This window comes from Eulemur rufifrons, chromosome 23, assembly GCF_041146395.1.
Source record: "Eulemur rufifrons isolate Redbay chromosome 23, OSU_ERuf_1, whole genome shotgun sequence".
Taxonomy (NCBI): Eukaryota; Metazoa; Chordata; class Mammalia; order Primates; family Lemuridae; genus Eulemur; species Eulemur rufifrons.
Window position 1 is genome coordinate 21,512,722 of NC_091005.1, and position 24,723 is coordinate 21,537,444.

General features: G+C 41.9%; 1 protein-coding gene across 2 annotated transcripts in view; it reads left to right on the forward strand.

Annotated features, from left to right (window-relative positions):
* Window positions 1-2,471: 2,471 nt before the first annotated feature.
* The window catches only part of GAN (gigaxonin), a 48,312-nt gene continuing 26,060 nt past the window's right edge, over window positions 2,472-24,723 (forward strand). Inside the window, exon 1 of one of the 2 annotated variants that reach the window (XM_069456336.1) lies at window positions 2,472-3,391. In XM_069456336.1, the coding sequence (XP_069312437.1) occupies window positions 3,225-3,391 (167 nt within the window). In that variant the 5' untranslated portion in view covers window positions 2,472-3,224. The remainder of the gene's footprint in view (window positions 3,392-24,723) is intronic. The other variant, XM_069456337.1, reaches the window with a different exon arrangement.

The following is a 24,723-nucleotide window of genomic DNA, read 5'->3' on the forward strand; positions in this document are numbered from 1 at the left end:
CTTTTTATTGGCAACCCAGCATCCTTTTGATTGCTAACTCCCTTTTCAGTAAACTAAGATGGTTTTCTGATTACCTCTGAAAATGAATTAAAGCCAGATGCTGTCTGCAGACCCATACTGCATCTTTCCTCCCAAAAGAATTAGTTGCTAATGTTGAAAAACTGAAATATTCAACACGTAAAGCTGAATTTTCACAATCTCTTGAAAAATTGTTAGATCTGGCACCACTGGGCCCTTATCTTATCCCACAGAGCAATCAGCTGGAGCCGAGGGGCATATTCTTCAGCTCCCATAATTCCCACATAGCCTTACTGTCTGACATCCTACACCCCACTGTCGGCTTTGCTCATTTACCTGATTTGCTACCTCTAATTATGTAAAACATTCAGGGGGCACCTCCTAAGCACCAGGCACTGCGTAAGTCCTGGGCCCATGGGTGGATACAACACAGCTCCTACCTTGGAGGATTTCACAGTCCAGCAGGAACAGACTTACAAACCAGTAAACTACAGTACAGCGTGATAAGTACAGCACAGAAAGCACGAACACAAAGGGAGCATAGAGATGGCGGACCCACTCTGTCCTGGGAAGCTGGTCAAAGATTTCCTGATGGTCATGTTTAAGCTGGGTTTTGAAGGATGAATGAGTTCACCAGGCAGATGGAGTGGTAGGGAACATTGGAAACAGCGGGGGCGGCATTAAAAGTGTACATGTCTTCTGCTGATTAGCTGCCTGTTGCACAGGTGCCCCTCTCAAGCCAGCGACTACCACTCTCTTTATTGGCATCAGTCTGTCTATGAGCCTCTGCCAAGGTCATCCCATTCCTTCTTTCTGTCAAAACAACAGATAAAGTTTACCTCTACCAGGAAGAGCCTGCCTGACTAATCCCCACTCACTTCCTACTTACTTCAACTAAGGCAACACTCCTATTCTGGGATAATTGGTTACCCGACTATGATTCTGTTATTGGAGTTCTATGTTTTATTTTGGAACCTCTGATATTTGAAGAACAGACCTGCACGCCAAGCAATTAATAAGTATTTATCAAATATCTACATTATGTAGAGAACTCCCCCTGCCATAGATATCATTTTTGACCCCAACAACAGCCCAGCTGAGAAAAAAGACAAAGACAAATTAAGAACAGAGACTACAATTCAGAAAACATTTATTAAGTGCCTGGTATTCACAGTGTTTTTTTTTTTACCCTCCATCTACCCAACATTCAGTGAGCACTACTATGTTCCAAGCACTGTGCTTGGCACCTGGAAATCATGCCAAGATACAATAAACATACAAGCTAACAGGTGACATGGATAAATAAACCCATTACAATAAGTTTCCTGCCAAAGCAATGTTCACTACAGCAACTGCTTAGAGAAAGACGTGTCAACTGCTCCCAGGGACACTGGGCAAGTATCACAGAGAAGATAAGCTTGAGCTGCTCATCTTGCTTGATTTTTCCTTTTAATTATGGTATTTTTCAACATATATAAAAATATAGAGACTAGTACAGTGAATCTCCACGTATCTATTACCTGGCTTCAACAATTAGTAATTCGTGGCCACTTCTGATTCATCTTTTTACCCACCTGCTTCTCTCATCCCTCTGTTTTGTTTTTGTTTTGAAGCACATTCTAGACATTTTTTTATCACTGCACCAATGAATACTGAGCTGCATTTGAAGACGGAACTGAAAATGTGTGGATCATCCATTACTAACATCCTTCCTCCCCTCCTATTCTTCTGTCCTGAAGGCAGTTATATACTAATTCCTACTAGTGACTCCAAAGCCTTGGGTGGTTCAGGGTAAACACCCAGGACTTTATTGGAGCCTTTGCATCAGCTGAAGGAAAAGACTGAGCTGATCCAGTGAAAACTCCATTCTGCCTTGTCTGTTATGCTGACCACATTCTTCTGATCCTTGGTCCTCATAAAATTTCTAACTCTTTTGAGGTTTATATTTGCACAAAATGATAGCTACATTCCATACTTCCATGTATCCTCAGCAACCTCCAGGGAAACTTCAGACAGTATGGGGCTTGCCCTGCCAGCTGAGCTGACCCAGAGTTGCTTCCTGTCACAGCTTTGATGGTCCCTGGGTTGGGAACCCGGTTGAATCTAAACATCTGGCCTCTCTACCACCCACCCCTTCAGCATTTCCTGTCTCTTGCGGAAAGGTACCAGCATCCATGTAGTTAGTCACTCAACCTAGAACATTTATCTTTGACTCCCTCTCCCTCTGTCTATTCTTTTCAAGCAATCCACTATTGTCCCCCCATCATCATACTTTCATCCAGGCTACCATTCCCTTCTCGCTGCAATATCTAAGCACCTATCTAAATTTTAGCACCCCCATGCCTGCCTCATTCTTCGGGTAGCAGCCGAGTGGTCTTTATAAACCCCCCTGCTTAAAACCCTTCCATGGTTCCTAACATCTACAGGATCAAGACCAACCTCCTCACCACAGCCAAGGAGGCCCTGCAAAATTTAAGGCCTCCCGCGTACTTCTCCAGCTTCATCTGCTACCTCTCTCCCTAGCCTGTAACCAAAGGATCTTTTCAGGGTCTGTTTTCTCGGGTCTTTGTGCTCTCACCTGGGAAGCTCCTATTTTCTCATAAATAAATAAAGTATACCTACAGTGCCCTCGCTTACAGGTGTTAACTCATACGAGTCCACAACAACACTGAGAAGTCGTTTTCATTTTGCAGAAGAAACAGGATGAGCACCTTACCCATGGCCACACAGCTAGTAAGAGGAAGAGCTGAGTTTAGGATTCAAACACGCAGCTCAGAGACCACGGGCTTAACTAGAGTCCTAGCGTGCCCGCACATCCTTCCACCGCAGCAGCGATCACCACTCTCAGCCGTCCACACCTCCCCGCGTAACCCTGGCAGCTACCCCGCGCGGACCAGCCCGCCTGGCGGAAGAAGAGAATAAGGCTTCTGATTGGCCGCCTCCAGCGACGACGGGCGAGAGGGAAGGGCTCGGGGGCGTCGCGGAGAAATGACGCAACGCCGTGACTCCTTAAAGGCGCCGGCCCAGAGCGCCGCGGATGGCGCAGGCGCGTTCCGGGGCTTCAGCTTCTGCTCCGATCGCGGAGCCGGGTCGGGCGGGCGCGCGAGCGGAGTGTGCGGACGGGGCGCGCGGGAGGCGAGCAGCTCAAGGGGTCCTGCCGGGCGGCGTCGGGAACTTGACCCGCCGGCTGAGGAGCGGGCGCCGCGATGGCCGAGGGCAGCGCCGTGTCCGACCCTCAGCACGCCGCGCGCCTGCTGCGAGCGCTCAGCTCTTTCCGCGAGGAGTCCCGCTTCTGCGACGCGCACCTGGTCCTCGACGGGGAAGAGATCCCGGTGCAGAAGAACATCCTGGCGGCGGCCAGTCCGTACATCAGGTGAGGAGGGGGCCGCGGCGGGCGGGGCCGGGCGTGTCCCCAGAGCTCCTGGTCCCCGATCCCCAGGGCGCAGGGGTCCCCCACGTCACCGCTCAGCGCGGAGTCCCTCCCGGCAGACACCCCAGCCGGGCCTCGCTTGTCGCCGACCCCCAGGGCCCTTGTGGCCTCCGGGCCGGGCCCGTGCTCCTCACTGGACCCCCGCGCCCCTCGGAGTTGTTTCCAGACCCGGTCCGCGACCCCTCCGGGTTTCCACAGCCACGGTGACCGCCCGGGCCTCGGAGCCCCGGAGGCCCCTCAGACGCGGTCCGGGGCCGGCCCAGGACCCGCACCACGAGCTGGGCGGGGCCGCGCCCGGGAAGAGCCGCCCCCTCGCCCAGGCCCAGCCCGCGGATCCCAGCTGAAGTTTGCCGGCTGTTCGCCTCCGAATCGTCGCGCAGAGGGCTGGGCCGGACGCCGCCGACGGGGCCGGGAGCGCCCCTCCCCGCGGGGAAGCCAAACAAACACTGCTTCCCGGGGTGTGGGCAGAGAGGATCCTCTCCTTGGGATAGGTGAAATCCGACCCCCAAGGCCGGAGTTGTTCTGGTCTAGCGTGACGTTTCCCCTCCCTTGTGGGCACTCTATTTAAAAGAAGAGTTGTGCGTTACAGACACACGTGAAAGTAAGCTGTAGCGAATTTTAAAACTTACTGTAATTCTCAGGATTCAGTTACAGCCCAAGGACCGTGAGATTCTAGCGACTAAGGGCATTTTAAAACTTAAGTAAAACAAAGCTTAAACTGATTTGCCAGATGAACTAACCAGGTGCATGTACAAGTGTATCGGATCTTGCAGGAGGCTGTTTTCTTTTAGCAACTTTCTTGCAAAGTAAGTTGCTCTTTTAACAAAAGGGGGAAAAAATGCTAAAAGCTGGAGAAGCTGCCCAGTAAGCTGGTTAAATATAGACTAACAGTAGAAAATGTCACTAGAATTGACAGGTCAGAAAAAGCAAAATCATGTGTACTGTATTCTTAGTGCTTTGTCCCAGCAGAACTCAGCACACAGATTGCACTGTAACCTTTGTATTGGAAGACATTCGTGCTAACCTAGAAGCAGTTCAAGTGCTCTTGTAGTTCTGCCTTCTCCTGGCTCTCTTTTGTAAATCTATTTGCACCCTTTCTTTGTGGATTTAAAGAGGGACGGGCGTGGTGAGGATCTTTGTTAGTATGGAATTTAGGTTGTCAGTGTGACAGCTCATAGCTGGCGGTTTAGAGATTTTAACAATCGATATCAAATTGGAAGCAGCAGGCCAAAGTCTTCCCTGAATCCAAAGTATTCTGTGTTTGGGGAAATGCTTAGGAAAACTACTTTAGATGCATTGTTGTTACAGTTCTTTAAATGGCATCTCTTCAGCTTAAAAGAAGTAAATTGCAAATCACTGAACACGTACTCCCCATCCCTGATCATTTTTCTCCATAGCATTCACCACTATAATGTACCCTGTATTTTACTCATTTACTATGTTGATCTTTCTCAGCCACAATATAAGCTCGATGAGGCTGTGATTTTTCTTTTGTTCATCGCTGTACCCTCACGCTCAGAATGAACAGTGCCTAGTGGTTTAGTGAATGTGTTGAATGAATGACTGCCTTCCTTTCTACCACAGCAAATTGGACGTTACATTTCCATGTGAGCTGTTCAGTTATACCTAATTGAGAAGAGCACTGGACTGAGAGTTGGAAGACCTGCTTTCTGCTTCCAGGTTTTACTTGTATTAGCTGTGGGTTGTTGGTAAATAACTTATTCTTGTCTTCAGCTCACTAGTCTGACAAACAAGGAATAAAATCATCTCATTTGATCTTTGACCCTCCGGGTGAGGAAATTCGTAATAGTGTTTTGAACACCTCATAGGTCTGTGCACAAGTCTACAAAGGTAGTACCCATTGAATTAAAAAAAAGCTCCTAGTCCTATTCTGTCATTTTCTAAATCAGAAAATGGGAGCTCAGTAGACATTAGTGACTTGTAGTGTGAGGTTATTTGTACTTAACTAGTTGAACTAGGATGAGATTCAAAGTGAATGGTACCTAGTCTCCTACTCTTACCATACTAAGTTTAACTGTTCTTTGTGTAAACTCCACCACTACCTGACATACAATATGTTATAACTAAAATGCCTATCAAGCGCTTTTAATTTTCATTTTCAACCATCTTGTGCAGTTGGGCAGGTATTTTTTATTTTTTATGAATAAACACATATCTCTGGATATGTGTTTCATCAGGGACAGGTTAATTGCTTTAAGTTTATTTGTCTATTGAAGTGGTAGAATGACATGGGATTTTTTTCAAATTGTCAATTTCAAAGCTGTTTCAGAGTAATTTCACCAATCTATATTACTATCTAGAAATGAACAAACTGGTTAGTAATTTGTAACACCAATAATATGGGGCTTTTACAATGTATCTTTTTTGTTTGAACAGTACTTTAGGGAATTATATTGAAACAATGGATTTGTATCTTCTAGCACTTGATGTTTCTTATCTTTCCCTTTTGAAGCATAAGCATTTAGATTTGTGATATCATTAATATATTAATTTGATGTTCAAAAGTTTGGTGATCTCTGAAGTTTTATATAAATCTGACATTGTTTCAAGTCATTAGTTAGCTTAGTTTTGGTAACTGTCACAAGTGGTCTAAAATTTTATGGTTTTGAAGCTGTGTTACATTTTGCTTCCTGTGTGTCCGACAAAGGGAGCCAGTCCAGCTTTGTCACACTAGGATTTAAAGCAACTGTTTGGTATACTTTCTACTTAATATAGAAAAGTCTTTTAATCTAACATATTGGTTTAATCTTTTCCAGTCCTTTATCTTTGGTCTAGCATTTGTTTTATCCTCCTGATAGCCTTAGCAATCATCCCACATTATAAGACTTTAAATACAAAAGGAAAAAGCCAGAAAACTCAACTTCGGCATCCAGACCCTCACAATAAGCTGATGGAAGTCTGACATTTCTGGGTTGTGTAGAGTATGTGTCATGCAGCCTTAGGGTATAGTGCTCTAGCCGGGAGGCAGGGTCTCCTATAGTCTCTCATTCAGCTCCGTACGTGGGATGCCACTTTCCCAGCATGCCCTTTCCCCAAAGCTTCTCCTCATTCTGATCCCTGGGTGACATTTTTTTCCTTTGGTTTATTGGGAAAACTAAATTCAAAAGTAGCTGACAAACTTTAAGAATGACAAAACTGAATTCGTAGTTATGATGACCCACAGAGTTTTCCCTTTCTCAGCAACTCTGAGGCCTTCTGGGAAAAGCTCACCAAGGCTTATAGGAAATTTCCCTTTCTTTTGAATATTGCAGTTTGTTTCATGTCTGAGGCTCTTCCTATTCTGGCACAATCCCATTGATCTGATGCAAAGTTCAGACCAATTTCTCTCCTGGGCTGTGGTTCTTGGGGAGTGATGTAAGTGAACTGGATTTGAAAATGAATTGCTGTGTGCTTCTACAGTGACACTAAAGTGGCTCTGTACAGGTTCCTCATCCTGTGTTCACATGTAAAAGTTTGGGCTTTTCTAGGGACCTATTGCAACATTAGTTTGTTTAGCTTTCCGTCCTAGAGAGTAAAGGAAAGAAAGAGTCCCAAGATTTTTAAATCCTTTGATGAGTCAGCTTACAGTGTAAACAACTTTTTAGTTCTTGTTCTTATTTTTTGAGAGAAAGCTGGCTAGTGAGGGTGGTGTGAAACATTGGGCCTCCAGTCCAGCTTGGCCATCTTGAACAGCTTTTCCAGGACCTAGTTTCCTTATCTGTGAAGTGAGGTTGGTTGGGCTGCATGAACAGCAAATCCCCTTTAAGTCTAAGTTATGTAGCTCTATGCTATTTTGGTTTTGTTGTGCATGTTGTAGAGAGGAGGGTCTGTTTCTATTTTTGTAGCTTTATTGTATCATTTAAAGTTTTATTATATATTGATGTTAAAGCATTTCCCTTCCCTGTCATATAGGACTTGGTTGGGTATTGTGATAAAGTCAGCCCAGTAGAGTTGTGTCGTAGCAAGCATTTATTTTATGCTGTTCATCTGGGTATGTTCCAAGGCCTAATTATCGATGAGCCTGTTTTGCCATTTAAATCTAAAATTTAAGATGATACTGATGCAACTACTTAAGGAGACTAATAGGATCTTGGTAGGAGGTCCAGGTTTCATTGTTTCATGGAAATTGTCATTATCCTTTTTTTTGGATATCTGAGCTTTACACTGTAATTTAATGTTACATGGGCACTAAAGTCCATGGGTATGAGGGTATTGTGTACTACGTGCAGAGCATGCTCTTAGTCTCCAATTTTCCTTTTCTTGATTAATTTATGTAAATAACTGAACAGCCTCTTATCAGATTCTTTGCTTCCCTGTTAATGCTGAGAAGGCACCATGGAGACAGCAGCATCCACTAAGTACTCCCTGGTATTGAGGAAAGGCGGGTCGGGAAGCAGTAATTTCAGAGTAATGCTCAGTTAATAGTATTTTGCTTTCTTTACAGTATTTTCATCATCTTTTTTTTTCCACTTGTGCTTTGCATTTACAGTCTTCCATATCTATAGCAGCTGCTGGATGATTGTTGTAAGGATTTTGAATAGTGATTACAGCCTGTGAAGTTTCTTGTTGCTCATGGGTTCAGTTACAAATTCTAATTTCTTAGTTTTACTGAATCCTGAGCAGTACTAAAGTCAAATTGACTTACCTATCTCTTGTCATACTCTTATGGTGATGGAAAATAAGTTGGACCTGAATATCTTTTAATAGATCTAGGTCTTTCTTGTTTTTATCCACCTACCATAAGGCATCCTTAACAACTGCTTGAAAGATGAAATCTGTCCTGAAGGTCTTACAGTACCTTGGTTTAAAATGATTTTCATTTTCTTTTCTTTTCTTTTTCTTTCTTTTTTTTTTTTTTTGTAATTACAGTCTTGTTTGATTAATCCCCATTCTTACTTAGTTTTTCAAAAGTGATATTAAAATATGTTCAGTTTCAAAAGAGCAAGGAAGTATTTTGTTTAGGCTTCTAAGGAAACTAAGCACTTGTACATTGGAGCTCTATTTAAGTTTAACACGGACTGCTCATTTCAGCTTAAAAATATTTGTTTATTTAAGACAATGGTTGCCACTATAAGTAGCAGTGAATGTTCTAATTCTGGAGAGGTTTTTGAAAGGTTTCAAATGATGAAACAAATCAATAAAATTCTTGTTAGACTAGTCACTCTAACATAAAGGGCAGTGTGGAGTGTTTATATTTATTGTAGAACTTTCCTAAAGATTGTTATTTTGAGTAACAGTGATTTATTAGAAGTAAAAACTAGGTCTAGTTAATACTATTTGTCTAGTTGGTAAGTTATACCCTTTTAACTTTTACCCTCTTCTTATAGTTTGTATTTTCTCCTCTAAGTCCTCTTTGATCTTAAATTAATTTTTAATATATAATTTAGAGATTCAAGTAAAGTGCTTTTTCACATAGAAACTCTGGTTCCTTAGAATTTAGATTTGGATGATATAGACTAAACATCCAGTTCACAAAACCACCATATCCACTGTTTAAAGTGCTAATCAGTTCTCATGATATCAAAGTAGGACTTAAAATCTATTTATAATTCATAAAGAAAACATAATTAGGACAAATAAGGAGTCATTTGGCTTATGAGTGCCATGCAGTAAGTCCTTTAGGGAGCTACATCATCCTTCTGAAGGATACAAGACTATCATTTTGTGTACTAAAGCTATAATATAAACGAATAATTTGTAAGTTAGAATTCTGAGTTAAGGGTGGAGATGCGGGGGTGTGGGTGTGACAAGTGGCAGGCTGTGGTTGCAACCTTGAATTTGAATGCTTCCCTTGGGTTCTCTGCTTCCTAAGCCACAATGAGTCCAAAAACGGAAGGGGATCAAAGACTCAGGTAAAGGTGGCAGCTCCAGCTCTATGGAGGGTAAATATCATATGTCCACTAAGTGCCCTGACACTCTGCCAGAGTTGTTGACCCTGGTGCTCGGAAGAGCAGAGTTAAGTCATCTTCCTAAATATTTATTGCCAAATAGTGACGTAGCCATAGGATGATGGCCTAATGTTTTGCTGCTTCCATTTCTCCATAGGAATATATGGTGAATGATCTAACTTGTCACAAATGATAGGAATAATATGAAATTGAAATATATAGTACTTTGCCATTTGCTCTTGCAGGGAAGGAATTTGGGTTTTTCCTCTGTTCAAAGATATTAGAAAAATGGAATACTTGGGGAAATATTTTCCCAAGTAAGATCTTTTTTTTTTTTTTTTTTTTTTTTTTTGAGACAGAGTCTCACTCTGTTGCCCAGGCTAGAGTGAGTGCCGTGGCGTCAGCCTAGCTCACAGCAACCTCAAACTCCTGAGCTCAAGCGATCCTACTGTCTCAGCCTCCCGAGTAGCTGGGACTACAGGCATGCACCACCATGCCCGGCTAATTTTTTCTATATATATATATTTTTTAGCTGTCCATATAATTTCTTTCTATTTTTAGTAGAGATGGGGTCTCGCTCTTGCTCAGGCTGGTCTCGAACTCCTGAGCTCAAACGATCCGCCCACCTCGGCCTCTCAGAGTGCTAGGATTACAGGCGTGAGCCACCGCGCCCGGCCCCAAGTAAGATCTTGGTGAAATATTTTGTGAGTCTTCAAGCAGTAAAGCTTTGAGAGGCAGTGCATGTCATAAATGGAAAAGGGGAGGACTGGTTTTTAAAAATTGACCATTGGCCGGGCACTGTGGCTCATGCCTGTGATCCCAGCATTTGGGAGGTCAAGGTGGGAGGATCACTTGTGGCCAGGAGTTCGAGACCAACCTGGGCAACATATCAAAATCTCATCTTTATAAAAAATAAAAAATTAACTGGGCATGGTGGTGCACTCCTGTAGTCCTAGCTACTCGGGAGGGGGAGACAGGAGGGTGGTTTGAGCCCAGGAGTTCAAGGTTGCAGTGAGGCATGATTGTGCCACTACACTGCAGCCTTTAAAAAAAAAAAAAAAAAAAAAATTGACTGTCGAATAATGGAACATAGACCAATAAAATATCTTTTGTCTTCCTTTTTGGAGTTAATATGCTAATTTGTATATATTTACTCAGGTATTTACTCATATATACTATATATTTTTACTAATAGATACTTTGTGGTTCTCTTAACTACAAGTTATTTCTGTATCTTTTGAAGAACAATTTTAAAGACCATTTGGCGCTTGTGATTTTTGTGTTAGCATGGTGACATGAGTAGATACATTTTGAAACATAGTTTTATAGTTATAGTAGCATTCATCAGTAACCAATTGCCTATGTCTCTGAAAAATCATAAATTGTTTAGTGTTATTAGGCTCAGCACATTTGCATTTTTGTCATTTAAATTGCTCAGTCCCTGATTTGGGACTTCATGTTGAAGCCTCACATTTAGGATGTGAGCTTGGAATGAGTCTCTTCTAAGACACAGAGAACATTCATTCGAAATGAAGCCAGAATTTTGAGGACAGTGGGACACTGCAGAGCACTGAGAGAGAAAGGTCCTTAGAAAGAAAGGTCACTGATAATCGTGTTTGCCATTCTTCTCTCCATGCGGTAGCCCACCTTCTACCTCGGGTAGAACTGGGGGCCCGCAGGACCCGTTGGCTAATTGTTTAGTCTTCCATTTGATTAGTGGAAAGAACAGTTTCCCACAAACTTCCAGCTTCTCTTCCTGCACGAAAGCTAGTACAGGGATTTTTGACTTTAGCAAATGAGAGACTTCTCTCTGGGGGTGTGGTGCATTGATTTGTTCTCCTGCCTGGAGTCCTTAACAGCTATTATGTGAACAAAACTACCCATTTTGTCTCCTGCCTAAAAATTATAATCCATGTTGTCGGTAGGGAGGAAGTAAACTTTTCATTTTTATCACCTCTTGCAGTGGGGCAGGAGCCAAATAGTTGCCTTTTCCTTTATTTGCAGGCTTCTTCCTTATTGGTAGGAGGAAAAGGGTTGTGAAAATATTCACCGCTGTCACAGCTGTTGGTACATTCTTTAGAAATGTCATCACTGCCTTAAACCATATGCTGTGGGGTTATGTTTACCAATAAGCAGTTACAGGTGGAGAATTAGCATTGTGTAAAATTATTGAAACGTATTGTGTATTATTTCATCACAGATGCAGGTCATAGTAAAGGGACCGTATATATAAGTAGTGTTGGTTGTTCAGGGGTTGATTACAGGTTTAGTCATTCATTCAGCAAATACACAGGAGGTGACGCAGGAAGTCTCAGCAGCTGCTCGGTGCTGGTGAGACGGTGGAAAGCCACAGACAAGGTCACTGCCCCTGTGGAGCCTTCATGTCAGGAGTTTACAGAGTGTTATGCCTTCTGGGACCCCATTTTCTTGTGTGTTGCCTGCCATTTGACCGTGTATTCAGTAGTCTCCCACAAACAGTATCAAAACTAAGACTGGGTGCATGGAGACCTAAGAGAATCTATTTTTCTACCTCTGTGGGGCAAGAGAAGGAAATAAAAATAAAACTAAAGATTTTAAAACTATTATTGATGTTCACCTAATTTTGCATTGTTGTGTATCTTTGTGTTATGGGTGGTATCAGAGTCTCAAAAATGGGGAAGGAATAGATTGGCTGTATTTGTTGGAGTAGACACTACTGAAAGTCTGCTAAAAGTTTATTTAATTGGCTCATTTGACCATTTACTACCAATTAATCGCTTTTACAGAAATAACTTTAAGTAGAGAACTTCGATTCTTGGCTAAGGTTCTCTAATGTGCTTGATCGTTCACTGACCTTTGCTTGAGCCTTCCTGTGTGGCCCTGCCTGGGCTGGACAGGTGGGTTTCCGGGTCCACGGAGCCTGGCTGGGAGGCGGGCAGCGAGAAAGTCTAATTACAGAGCGATGTGAGCGTGCTCAAGGAAGTATGCGGAGGATGGACGCACTGGCAACGGCTGCTGAGGGAGCATTGCTCTGAGTGGTGCCATTGAAGCCTAAAGGAGGAGGTGGCCGAGGCACAGAGGATCAGGGGGAGGCACAGAGAACAGGTGTGCCTCGCTGGGGAGTGGACACCAGCAGGCCTGGAGATAGCGAGTAGAGGGTGTGATGGCATCCAGCCAGATCAGGGGTGGGGCCTTGCGGTCCCTGAGGTCAAGCTGGCCTTTCTCCTGCCTCCAAATAAGGTTCAACTTCTGCTGTAACATTTCCCGGAGGAGCTCAGTGTGTATTGGGAGCTGGCTGGGAAAGTGTGGGGTATAGGAAAAGGACAAAAAAGCAATTTACATCATAGTTTAGTCTGCGTTAGAGAGTTTAGGTTTTATCTTAAGTTATGGTTGTGCTTAAGAAGGGGAATATATAATTTTGTTCATTTTTTTTTAGGTCATTCTGTTGCAGTGTTACATCTGCACTATCAATGAAGTCAAGAGTGGCAGCAGCAGCCGTTTAGGAGGGAAGTGCCCTGGCCCAGGGTTTGGCTGGATTGGGGACATAGGCACTAGGATGTGTTGAGAAAAAGGAGAGCCTCAGGTTGGTTCCCAGGTTCACTGTCAACTTCCTCATTGTTCTGGGGACAGTGGTTTGTGCCTATAATCCCAGTTGCTCAGGAGGCTGAAGCAGGAGGATCCCTTGGGCTCAGATGTTTGAGGTTGCAGTGAGCTACGGTAACGCCATGGCACTCTACCCAGGGCAATAGAGTGAGACCCTGTACTGAAAAAAAAGAAAAGAAATTTGAGGGAACGAATTTCTTTGTTCCCTTTGTATACACACCTTAATTACGCTGTTCCAGTACTTGACAGCTCTGCAGAGTGCTTTCACATGTCCATGAATGTGTTTGTCTTCTTGCATGTGTTTCTTGTCTCTGCCTTTGTTGACCTCCTACTCTTGTCTGGCAGGTAAATTCATATTCATCCTTCAAGACCTAGTTCAAATATCCCTTCCTCTGTAACGTTTTTCCCACTCCCTCCCACAGGCTCCTTTCGACTATGGCGTGTACCTTCAACATGGTGTGTTATCAGTCTTTCCTTTAGTGGAGAGAAACAACAGACAGATGGACTGGGTGCTTTTAAAGTCCCTCATCTTTGATCGCCAGGGCCAGGGCCACTAAATCCATAAGTGAAACTTTTATACATGAGAGAATTGAGTTGACCAAGATCTGTAAGTCACCGTCATGCATCGTTTAATAACGGGGCTACATCTGAGAAGTGCATTGTTAGGCAGTTTCATCATTTTGCAAGCATCATAGATTACGGTGCTTACATAAACCTAAATGGTGTAGCCTACTACACACCCAGGCTGTGTGGTGTAGCCTGTTGCTCCTGGGCTAGAAACCTGTACAGCATGTTAACTGCACTGAATACTGTAGGCATTTGTAGCACAATAAGTGTGTATCTAAACATAGAAAAGGTACAGTAAAAATTCAGTATAATGTTATGGGACCACTGTATATGGGGTTGGTTGATTAAAACTTTGTTATGTGGCATGTGACTGTACTCATGAAGAAATAAAAGATCAGAGTTCAGGATGCTGTACATACCACTTGCAAACAAGGCTAAGCTTTTTGCTGTGATGTTTACTGTATAGCTGAATATGTATTGGGGGGGTTAGGGGAGAGGGACAGAATAAACCATCTTACAACAGAGTTTAATCAAAAAAGTCTTAATTTTGTACTGCTTTAGATGGCATGGTCAGCTCCAATAAATCCAATTTCTGGTGCCAAGAAACCTGGGAGAAGAAGAGACGAAATTCTCTATTCAGAAATTGTAGCTCCAATGAGAAGGCTTTTGTTCCAACATGACTAAAGAATTAATTGAGAAGCATTCATTCCCTTGGCAACATTTTGGAGGGCATTTTCAGCTTCAGGTTGTTTGGAGAAGTTTATAGGAGTGGATTATAAATTAGGGAGCCTCCAGACGCAAAAAGGTAGTTTTAAAATTGAGCTTGAAAATGATAAAGGGAAGTTCATCCTGGAGCTGCCTTTCATTTATTAATTTATTAAAGGGAACTGAAAGCAGGGTGTGTTTGAGGCTGTGGTTTTTGTTTTTTCCTACTCCCACTATCTGCTTTTTAAAAACGAAAAAAAGACAGTTTTTTAACATTCACTTAATTCTTTGAACTACTTTGAAAGGATGAATACAAAGACAGTAATAAATTTGTATAAATTTCTGCTTTCCCTTTGGATTTATTCTGGAGGTCCATTTTCTTTGAAAAGGCATAAAACCGTCCTAACTCTTTTTTTTTTTTTTTTTTGAAACAGAGTCTCACTCTCTTGCCCGGGCTAGAGTGAGTGCCGTGGCGTCAGTCTAGCTCACAGCAACCTCAAACTCCTGGGCTTAAGCGATCCTACTGCCTCAGCCTCCCGAGTAGCTGGGACTACAGACATGCGCCACCATGCCCGGCTAATTTTTTGTATATATATATTTTAGTTGTCCATATAATTTCTTTCTATTTTTAGTAGAGACGGGGTCTCACTCTTGCTCAGGCTGGTCTCGAACTCCTGACCTCGAGCGATCCACCCGCCTCGGCCTCCCAGAGTGCTAGGATTACAGGCGTGAGCCACCGCGCCCGGCCAACCGTCCTAACTCTTTATGTTGGGAAAGAGAAAATGGCAAGTGAGTAGACATATGAACCTGCTTCTGAAATATGGAGGTTCTGTATATTTAGTGCCATTTGTATACTGTAGCAAAAAAGTCCAGATAAGCCAGTTTTTAATTGAAGAGGGAAAACTGTAAGAGTGCCCCCCCATAATCAAAGGGGCTTACTCGTGAGGTGATTACTTGCATGGGGTCTTAAGGTTATAGAAGGAGCATCTGAAAAATAATACCTAAGTAGAAAATCTGGAACTGTTTAACAGGTTGTGGCATGAATGTCTGTCTTTTATGTGCCTTTCCAAAAGGTTGGGGTGTGACCAGAACAAGGAATCAGGCTTGTTTCATTCCAGAAGAATTTTTTTGCTTCACAAGTAGCCGCATCATGAGTCTGTCTTTGAATGCATCTTAAAATTTTAACATGCATTGTCAAACCTTGTCTTTTAAGAGGTAAATTTTATTGACTGCTTTACTTTCAAAATTAGAACTAGATTCAAGCTGGGTGTGGTGGCGTGTGCCTGTAATCCCAGCTACTTGGGAGACTGAGGTGGTAGGATTGCTTGAACCCAGGAGTTCAAGACCAGCCTGGGCAACATAGCAAGATCTTGTCTTTAAAAAAAATGAACTATTGTATACACAAAATATGGAAGATCACATGAGAGCCTAATTTATTTATGCCCCCCTAAATTAATTTCTGGTTCTGAGCAGTATATTTAATGTGTAGTTATAGTTGTAATCCGTATCTACATATTATTTATGGTTCATCTTTTCACTTAAAGTCATTTCACATCTCTTTTCTTATATTTCAATGTAATACCCACAGCCCTCATTTTTAATAGCTATTTGTTATTACATCATATTGCTGTTCTGTGTAATTTGCTTCATCATTCTCCTGTTTGACACTTTAATTTGTAGTATTTTCTTTCTTCTGAATGATAACACTATCAACAAATCAGAAAAAAAGTTCTTTATATATATTGTGGGTACAGGTAAACCGACTTTGGAAACAATATCTCTGATCAGATGATAGAAACAGATTTGTTATTCTTTTTATATGAAACCAGGTTACTGTTCAAGAAGACTGTCTATCATGCAAAGACCCTGACAGTGTGTATCTGATTTTTTTTTTTAGATCTATCACCATTACTTTGTTCCTTTTGGAAATGATTTATCAAAATCATTATTTTGCATATCTGATAGACTGGATTTTAAAATGTTGTGTTTATTATTGTAAAAATGTCCAAAGCAGGGATTGGCAAACTTTTTCTGTGAAGGGTCAGAAATATTTTGGGCTTTGCAAGCCACACATGGTCTCTGTGACATATTCTCTATTTTTGTTTTAACAAACTTTTAAAAATATAAAAACCATTTTTAGCTCAAAGTCCACACAAAAACAGGTGGCAGGTTATAATTTGTCAACCCTTAACCTATGGGATTAGATTTTTAAAAATTTGGGCATATAAATATTTAACTCTGAAGATCACTTTTAATGCTATTTAGATGTAATGTAATGGTTATTTATATGTGAGTCCTCTATAGAGCAAAGATTGACAATCAAGGCTTATTCCTGGCTCTCTTACCTCCTGTTCTCCCACCCTGTTTCTTCTAGGATGGTGTTCTGTTGTATATCCTCTGCCTTCTCTTCTATTTTTTTCCTTTCTCTCCCGGCCCCCTGGGCTCCCAGCATGAAAGTCTTCGTCCGTTTTTCCCAGTGCCTGGCATGTAGGAGATGTGGAAATGTTGAATGAGTGCATCTGCTAAAAGCAAACAATAGGAGCATATATTCAGGGCAACCTGAATCTACATACCTGAGTTGTAGTCTTCAAACTCTCTACTTATATTTAAAAAGAACGAACGAACGAAAGAAAGCAAACAGGCTTTGCATCTTCTTCCAACAAGTGCATGATTTCTTTCATCTCGTGCACACTCTCACCTCCTGCTTTGAGTTTGCTCTGCAGTTAGGCTTGTATCTCATCACTCCATTAAAACTGTTCTTTAAAAAAGTGTGAAATGTAATTGGCAAATCAAGTGAAAACTTTTAAGTGTTTATCTTACTCGACCCGTCTGCTGTGTTTATCACTGTTGATCATTTTCTTGGCACTTGGTCTTTCCTGGTTTCTTTGGCAACTTTTGTCCCATTTCCCCCCTAGTCTGCTTTTCTGAGTCTCCTCTCCATCTGTCCCTATGCCTTGATTAGGCACAAGATTCTGTCCCGTCCCTGCGTGTTCTCCCGTGGTTATCTCATCTGCTCCAGAGATACTGCCGCCTCAGCCTCTCTCCTGAGCCCTGGGCCTGCTGATCCCACAGCCCACTGTGTGGCCACCTTAAACCCAGTCAGCCCAGCTCCCTCTCCCCCAGGAGGTTTTCCTTCAGTGCCTGTGCTGGTTATCGTACTGGCAGACTCCCCAGGAGATATCTGGGAGTCGCTGGAGATGCTGCCTCCTCCCTTACTCGTCAGCGTCAATCGATGCCCAGACCTCTCATTTCCACCTCTCAGACCTCTGGAGTCGGCCTCCTCTTCACCATCGCCACTGCCCTGCTGAACTGCCAGCTTATATCGGCTCCGAACTGTGGCAGGACCTCTGACTGGGCTGTCTGCCTCAATGCTCAGTCCCCATTAGTCTTCCACGCTGCCACCGCCAGAGTGATGTTTCTAGAATGTAATTGGATAATATTTAAAACTCTAATGTCTTCGGAGACATGGCTGATTCAATGCCAGGGCAGGAAAAATACACTATAAGCCTGGAGCATCTTGTGCCAGAAAGTACAAAGGGGCTCAGAAGAAGATAAGAGGCTTTTTTAAAGGACACAGGAGCCAACCTGAAAGGACTCCCACTGGCCACAGCTCCAACAGTTCGAGCAAGAAAATAAATTATGATCATATTGGATTATAATCTATAGAATAAAATAAACATCCATATGTCTACAAATGAGTGAATGGATGGGTGAATAAACAAATGAGGGGAGACAGATGTTTCTTATAGAAGAATTTCGATTAATGTAAGTAGAAAGAATAGAGAATAGAACATCATCATTGAAACACCACAGTAATAATTGTTGCAGGCAAGATCTGATGGATACCAAAATTAGAGGAGAAAAAAGATATGTGCATATTTTCAAATTATCTCCTCTAATATATTTGTTAATTGCAAAGGGAAAAACAGTAACTAAATAATGGAGAAACCCAACAGACACTACCGTAACCAAGTGACCAAGGTTAATAACACCGCTAGTAATAAGACATATCAACATCATGTTCTCCTTGATATGATGTGGAGAACGGTACAACATCATTTCTGTAGTGTTCCTGCCAAAAATGCATAACCTCAGTGGAATCATAAGAAACTAAACAAATTCAAATTGAAGGCCGTTGTGCAGAATAAATGACCAGTACTCATCAAAGTGTTAGGATCACGAAAGACAAGGAAAGACTGAAGAATTGTCACAGATTAGAGGCACAACTAAATGCAGTTTGGGACCCTAGATTGTATCCCAGAAGAGAAAAAGGACATAAGTGAAAAAACTGGTGATATGCTAATAAAGTCTATAGTTTAGTTAATTGTACTATGCAAATATTAATGTCTTAGTTGGATAATTTCTGGATGAAGAGTATACAGGGATTATGTACAATTTTTTAAAACTTTGGTATAAGTCTAAAACTGTTTCAAAATAAACAGGTTGGAAAAAACCAAAGTCCTAAGAAGCAGCCCCATTTCCTTCCAGGTGAAGTCCAAGTGTGTATGGTGTGCAAGTCCTTCCGGAGCTGGCACTTCTCACCTTCCCTCCTCCCCAGCTTCCTCCCCCCATACATACTTACATTCTGCTCTGTAGCCTTGCTAAACTACTTGCATTCTCTCACTCTTTTGTCCAAGTCAAATAAAATGTAGAGCAAATCTCTAAGTTTAAAACATTTTATTTGGGAAGCAAGAATTGCAATTTGGAGCATACACAGAGACTAGGTAGTCTTTGTTATGTCTGAAGAACAAAGTGAAGGTTGGAAGTTTTGTTAGAAAGGGAAATGGTATTTATTGTTTTGAAAGAAAGCTCATTGGCACTGGAGAAGCTTTTGGGAGCTGTCGTGCTCTGGTGAGTGATGGCAATGGGTGGAACCAGTCTTATCACAGCAGGGCATTTCAGCAGCTACTGGGTCAAACTGGTCCTAGGGTTGCAGCAGGCTGTTTGAGCAGCGGGGCTTGTGGAAAATTTAATTCTTGGGGCAGGTGCTATGTGCCCCGAGTGCTTTACCTCTGGTCTTGTCTCGACAACTGTAAATGCTTTTCTTCCATATAGATGAAATTCTTGGATGGCAGGAATAGTGAGATAGACAAGTTCCTGTTTTCTCACCCATGAAAGTATGCTGTAAGAAGACCTATTTGAGAGGAGGTTATCTGTTGATGAAAACATTAACTGCAAATTGATATTACATTAAGTTGAATGGAGACTTAGAAAGTTACTTTTTGTAAAAAAAAAAATATTTTTTAGAGCAGCTTTAGGTTCACAACAAAATTGAAAGGAAGGTACAGATGATATTCCCTATGCCCCTCGCACATGCATGGCCTCTCCCTTTATCAATATCCTGCACCAGAGTGGGACATTTGTCACAATTCACGGACCTACATTATCACATCATTGTCACTCAAAGACCCTAGATTACATTAGGGTGCATTCTAGGTGTTATACATTTTATGTGTTTGGACAAATGTATAATGACATGTATCCACCATTATAGAATCACAGGGAGTGGTTTCACTGCCCCCAAACATCCATTTTTGATGTGCTTTTAGGAGCTTGTGAAGATTAAAAAGGACCGGGGGGCATCTATAAAACACACTTCCCACAGGAATATAAATTACTAGCTTGGCGTGAGGGCAGATGGGGTGGCCAGCACAGACTCCCCTTCGCGTGTCTCAGAGAGCCTGTTCCTGGTAGCTGCACAGCTCAGGGTGACGTGAATCATTGGAAACCATATGAGTAATGCCCATGAATCACCCAAAGTCTCTATAAATCTTGACTTCTTGAACATTGCATTCTCTGGCATTCTATTTGAGTGTGTTTCTTTGCTTTTATTGGAGACAAGCTTTTGCATCAGACTTACTCTCTGTCACAGTTACATCTAATCCCATTCAGTAACGTCTGAAATGATTCGTGGAAGAAGAGACCAGGCCTGATTATCTGGGTTGTTTGTTGTGGCATTTAGAATTTAGACACATTGAACTTTTTCAGCAATTTGGAAATGTGTAAGAAGAGGACTATATGGATTACTTTGGCTCTGTTATAGTTATTTAAAAGTTGTAGACCCCCTTTCCTTTCCATTGGATGTAAGACTTTGAATAATACCAACTTCTTTATTAGATAGTAGCCAACAACTTTTTTTCTTACAAAACCTTGTTTCAATGTTGTCAAGAAAAAGAAAAATTTATTTTTGTTTCGTTTTTTGTTCAACTTTAATGGAACAGAAAATTTTTAAATGCTTGGCCAAAGGATAGGTGATTGGAGGAAAAGTAAACTTAGACTGCATAATCTGCAAGAAGCATATATAAATCCTAGATAACTGAATGAGCTGGCGGGACTTCGGCCTCTAGGACCCAACAGGGTGTGTGTCAGGGCTGAGTCTGTGCAGGATCTCAAATCACCTTATTTAATCTCTTCTATTTAGAAAAGAGAAAACATGGGCAGAGAGGGGAAATGTCTTGCCCTAGAAACAGAGAACTGGGGGAGAATGTGACAGGCATGAATATTGATATGTGAACCTCTGAGGCCCATTTTTATAATACTGTCAGTTGTTTCTAGTTTGTTCCCTCCATGAGTGTTGTGAAATTCTCGGTGATATTTTAAGACTGCTGCATTTTCTAGGAGAGAGTTTGTAAATTGACATCACATAATAAAAAGGAGGATATTGTGACTTCCAACAAATCTACATATGACCCTATAGCTTGTGGGGGGCGGGGAGGGGATGGAGAACATAGAAAGGCTGCCTCTAGAAACAAATTCTCAGTTATTAACCCTTTAGCTTGGCTCTTTTTCATTATTAGCTCATTCAGTACACTTCGTTGAATTCTCAGTGATATGTGGCAGAGATAGAAATGATGTGCAAGAGATGAGAAAATTCCAGGTGAAAAAGAGAAAGCTAAGGAGAAAATGTTTTGGGAGGTATTAGAAAAATTAAGGTACATGGAAGGAAAGGAATGTAAAACAGAATGAAACAAAAACTAAAGGTATATAGAGATTTGAATTGGGGAGTTGCAGGGGAGGGGAAAGTGAAGACAGTAAGAGGAAGAATAAGACGAGTTTATGGGGCTACTGAAGTGGAAAGGAATGGTGACTATCCAAGGAATGCACGAAGGAAGTAGCTGTGAATCACAAGAGGCTGTGAAGCAAGACTGTTCCACAGTAGACTTGAGTGACTCTTAGTCTAAGATGGGAAGGGACCAGAGAGGCCCTGTTTTCCAACTTTCGTTATATTCTTGGCAGACAGATGCTCGTCCAGCCTGATGCTGCTACGATGCCGTCTACAGACTGATCTGCAAATTGTCACCTGTCCATGCTGATACAAGTACAGACATTGAGAGTAAGAGTTAGAAACTTACAGCAATTTGACAGAGTAATTTTTATCCGTTGGATCTAATGATAAAGTCATTAGGGCCTGTATTTTTTTATGTCTTTTTAATTTCGTTTGTCTAGTAATTTTTATGATATTTTACAAAATGTTCTGGGACGGATTGGAAATATAAAAACATACCACAGATAATTGGAGAAGCACCAGTGAACCCCTTGCTACTCAAAGAGTGGTCTGGAGACCAGCAGGATCCATGTCACCTGAGAGCTTGCAACAAATGCAGACACTCGGGCTCCACCACTGACCTTCTGAATCAGAAACGTCTTGTTTTAACAAGATCCCTGGATGATTCGTGTGAACGTTAACATTTGAAAAGCACTGGGGCTTAATCCTTTTAGCATTGGGCAGATAAATTTATTAGAAAGTTCTTCCTTATTATTGATTTAGCTTCTTGTACCTGAGGTCATCAGAAAAGGTCTTTCATGTGATAGTATTTCAGACATTTACAGACCACTATCAGCTCAGAAATCTATTTTACTGATAATTATTGAGCATCATCTCCTGTGGACTGCTGGGCTAGATTGCAGGATTACAACGATAAGGAGGACTCTAGCCTCAAGGAACTTAGAGTTTAGTAAGGGAGGTGGTACAGAAATGCCATAATAAAGGACAGAACTTGATAATCTCAATATGTCACAGTAAGGTTATTGATAAGTGCTGGGGAAATCTGTAGCAGGCCGGAGAAGTTATTTTTACCTGCGAAGAGGTGAGAAGGAGGTGCAGTCTGTGGCAGGATGGAGGGATCTGGAAAAAACTTGTGGAACAACCGACTTTGGAACTGGTCTTCAAAGATGGGTGGGAATTGGGTGTGCAGTGGTGGTGTTGGAGGTCAGAGGTGGCACAGGGTGATGGGAACGTTTGGGGGCAGGTGTAAGGATATGAATTCAAACCATAATTAAAATGTTGTCATTTAACCTTCTGATGTTTAGAGACTTTGAGTTTATACCAATTCATTTGTTCATGGCCTTTGGAAAGGATCACATTTTATAGAAGTCTACAGTGGTCGTACTTAAAGCAGTCTTTTTTCTGTCCTCTTAGCCATTGGCTGTACTCCACCACCTGCCCAGAGAAAACTCTTCTTGCCAGGGATCCTCGTTTACTGTGAAAACATGTGACAGTACAGTCATCTTTAAAATAACAATAATAAAACCAATCCAGGCCGGGCGCGGTGGCTCACGCCTGTAATCCTAGCACTCTGGGAGGCCGAGGCGGGTGGATCGCTCGAGGTCAGGAGTTCGAGACCAGCCTGAGCAAGAGTGAGACCCCGTCTCTACTAAAAATAGAAAGAAATTATACGGACAACTAAAATATATATATACAAAAAATTAGCCGGGCATGGTGGCGCATGCCTGTAGTCCCAGCTACTCGGGAGGCTGAGGCAGTAGGATCGCTTGAGCCCAGGAGTTTGAGGTTGCTGTGAGCTAGGCTGACGCCACGGCACTCACTCTAGCCTGGGCAACAGAGTGAGACTCTGTCTCAAAAAAAAAAAAAAAAAAAAAAACCAATCCAGTGACATGGGTCAAAAATTAACAAGGGAAACAATAAAATGTGTCCTTTTGACCTTTTCCCATTCGTCCAGTTCCCCTCATCCTGCCTCTGTCTCCCACACTCCTGCAGGTACAGCTGTCTCCTGTTTGAACATGGGTTACTTTAAAATAACAACTCTAACCCCAGCTTGAAGGTCCTCTGTCTGAACACACTTTGGAGAAACCATCCTTAAATAGGTTAGCAGCTTTATCAGTCTGCGTCCAGTCAGGAGAGAACACCATACGATAATTTGAATAATATTTAGTAATATTAAGAATTATTAACTACAACAGGAGATGGGTGTAATACAGCGTTGGCTAGTAAAAAGTAAAGAAAACTTTAAAAACTATAAGAATAGCAGATATATGGACCAGCTACTACCCCTAGAGCTGACCTCATTACATGGTACACCCATGGCTCTGTGGATGGCAGAAAAGCTACATTAGTGGAACTTGCCAGAAATCTGTCCTCTAAGGTGCCTGAGAAAGCTTTCATGGAAGGAGCCTGAAGGAGGCCCTGGGGAAACTGCAGGGCACTGCTGGCAGCTGGGCACTGCTGGAGCCTGATGCTGGAAAAGAAGGCTGTGTCGTAGGAGCCTGCCAAGCCGCCACGCCAGCACCAGCAAGCGCAATTTTCCTCCTATGGTGTCTTTCCACAGCCTTCGACTGAAAGGCTTAACATCATGCCAGTTGACAAAGGAAAATTATTTAAAAGGATCAGATCCCTTTTCACAGAGCAAGCAAAAAGGGTGAATTTGCAGTTGAGAGGCAATACATTGATAACCAGTACAGTGACTAAGAAATACAAATAGTCGTGACATCTTAAGTGAAACATTCATTACTAGGAAGACACATCTGGTGCCAAAAAGATTATATGATGCATTTCAAAGCCAAAATTTAGGTATTTATTCTTACCACTTATCCTGTTTTTTCTTTTGATTGAGAATGGATTGAATTTTTTTTTCTTTCTTTTAGTAAAAGCATCAGGCATATAAATAAACCTAGAGTACAGCAAGTGGAAGTGAAATGCCCTTTGAGTAAAACTGTTAAGTTCCATAGAAACTGTAGAGGCAGGAATAGTAGATATGAAATGTAGAGAGGAAACATAGTTGTCTAAACATCCTCATTATTTCTTTTTTTTATTTTCACTTGGCTCGTCTGAAAATAAATATCCTTTTTATGCTTTCATGTATATTATATAGTCCGTCTTCTTCAGGATCTATAAGGGCCTCCTACTTGCGCCAGAATGGACTGGCTTCCTTCTATTCGTACATAGCTGTTATCCTGGGATCCTCCTTCACCATTATCCTGCATTCCCTTCGCTTCTTTCCTGTGTTGGGTTGTGTCTTTTTTGTATCTATAATCTCCACTTTCTTGGTTTACTCCTTTGGTTGGTTGGGGCACATTGTCCAACAGCAGTATGAGAAAGGTTCCATGGTAAGTAAATTGTTTTGTGACTTTGTATAGCTGAAAATGTCTTTATTCTTTCCTGCCACTTGATTGATAGTTTAACTGGTTATAAAAATCTGGGTTGGAGATAATTTTCCTTCAGAATTTTGAAGTCATTTCCCCTTTGTTGTCTAACCTTCATTTACAAGTATGAAGTCATTCTGGTTCTTGTTCCTT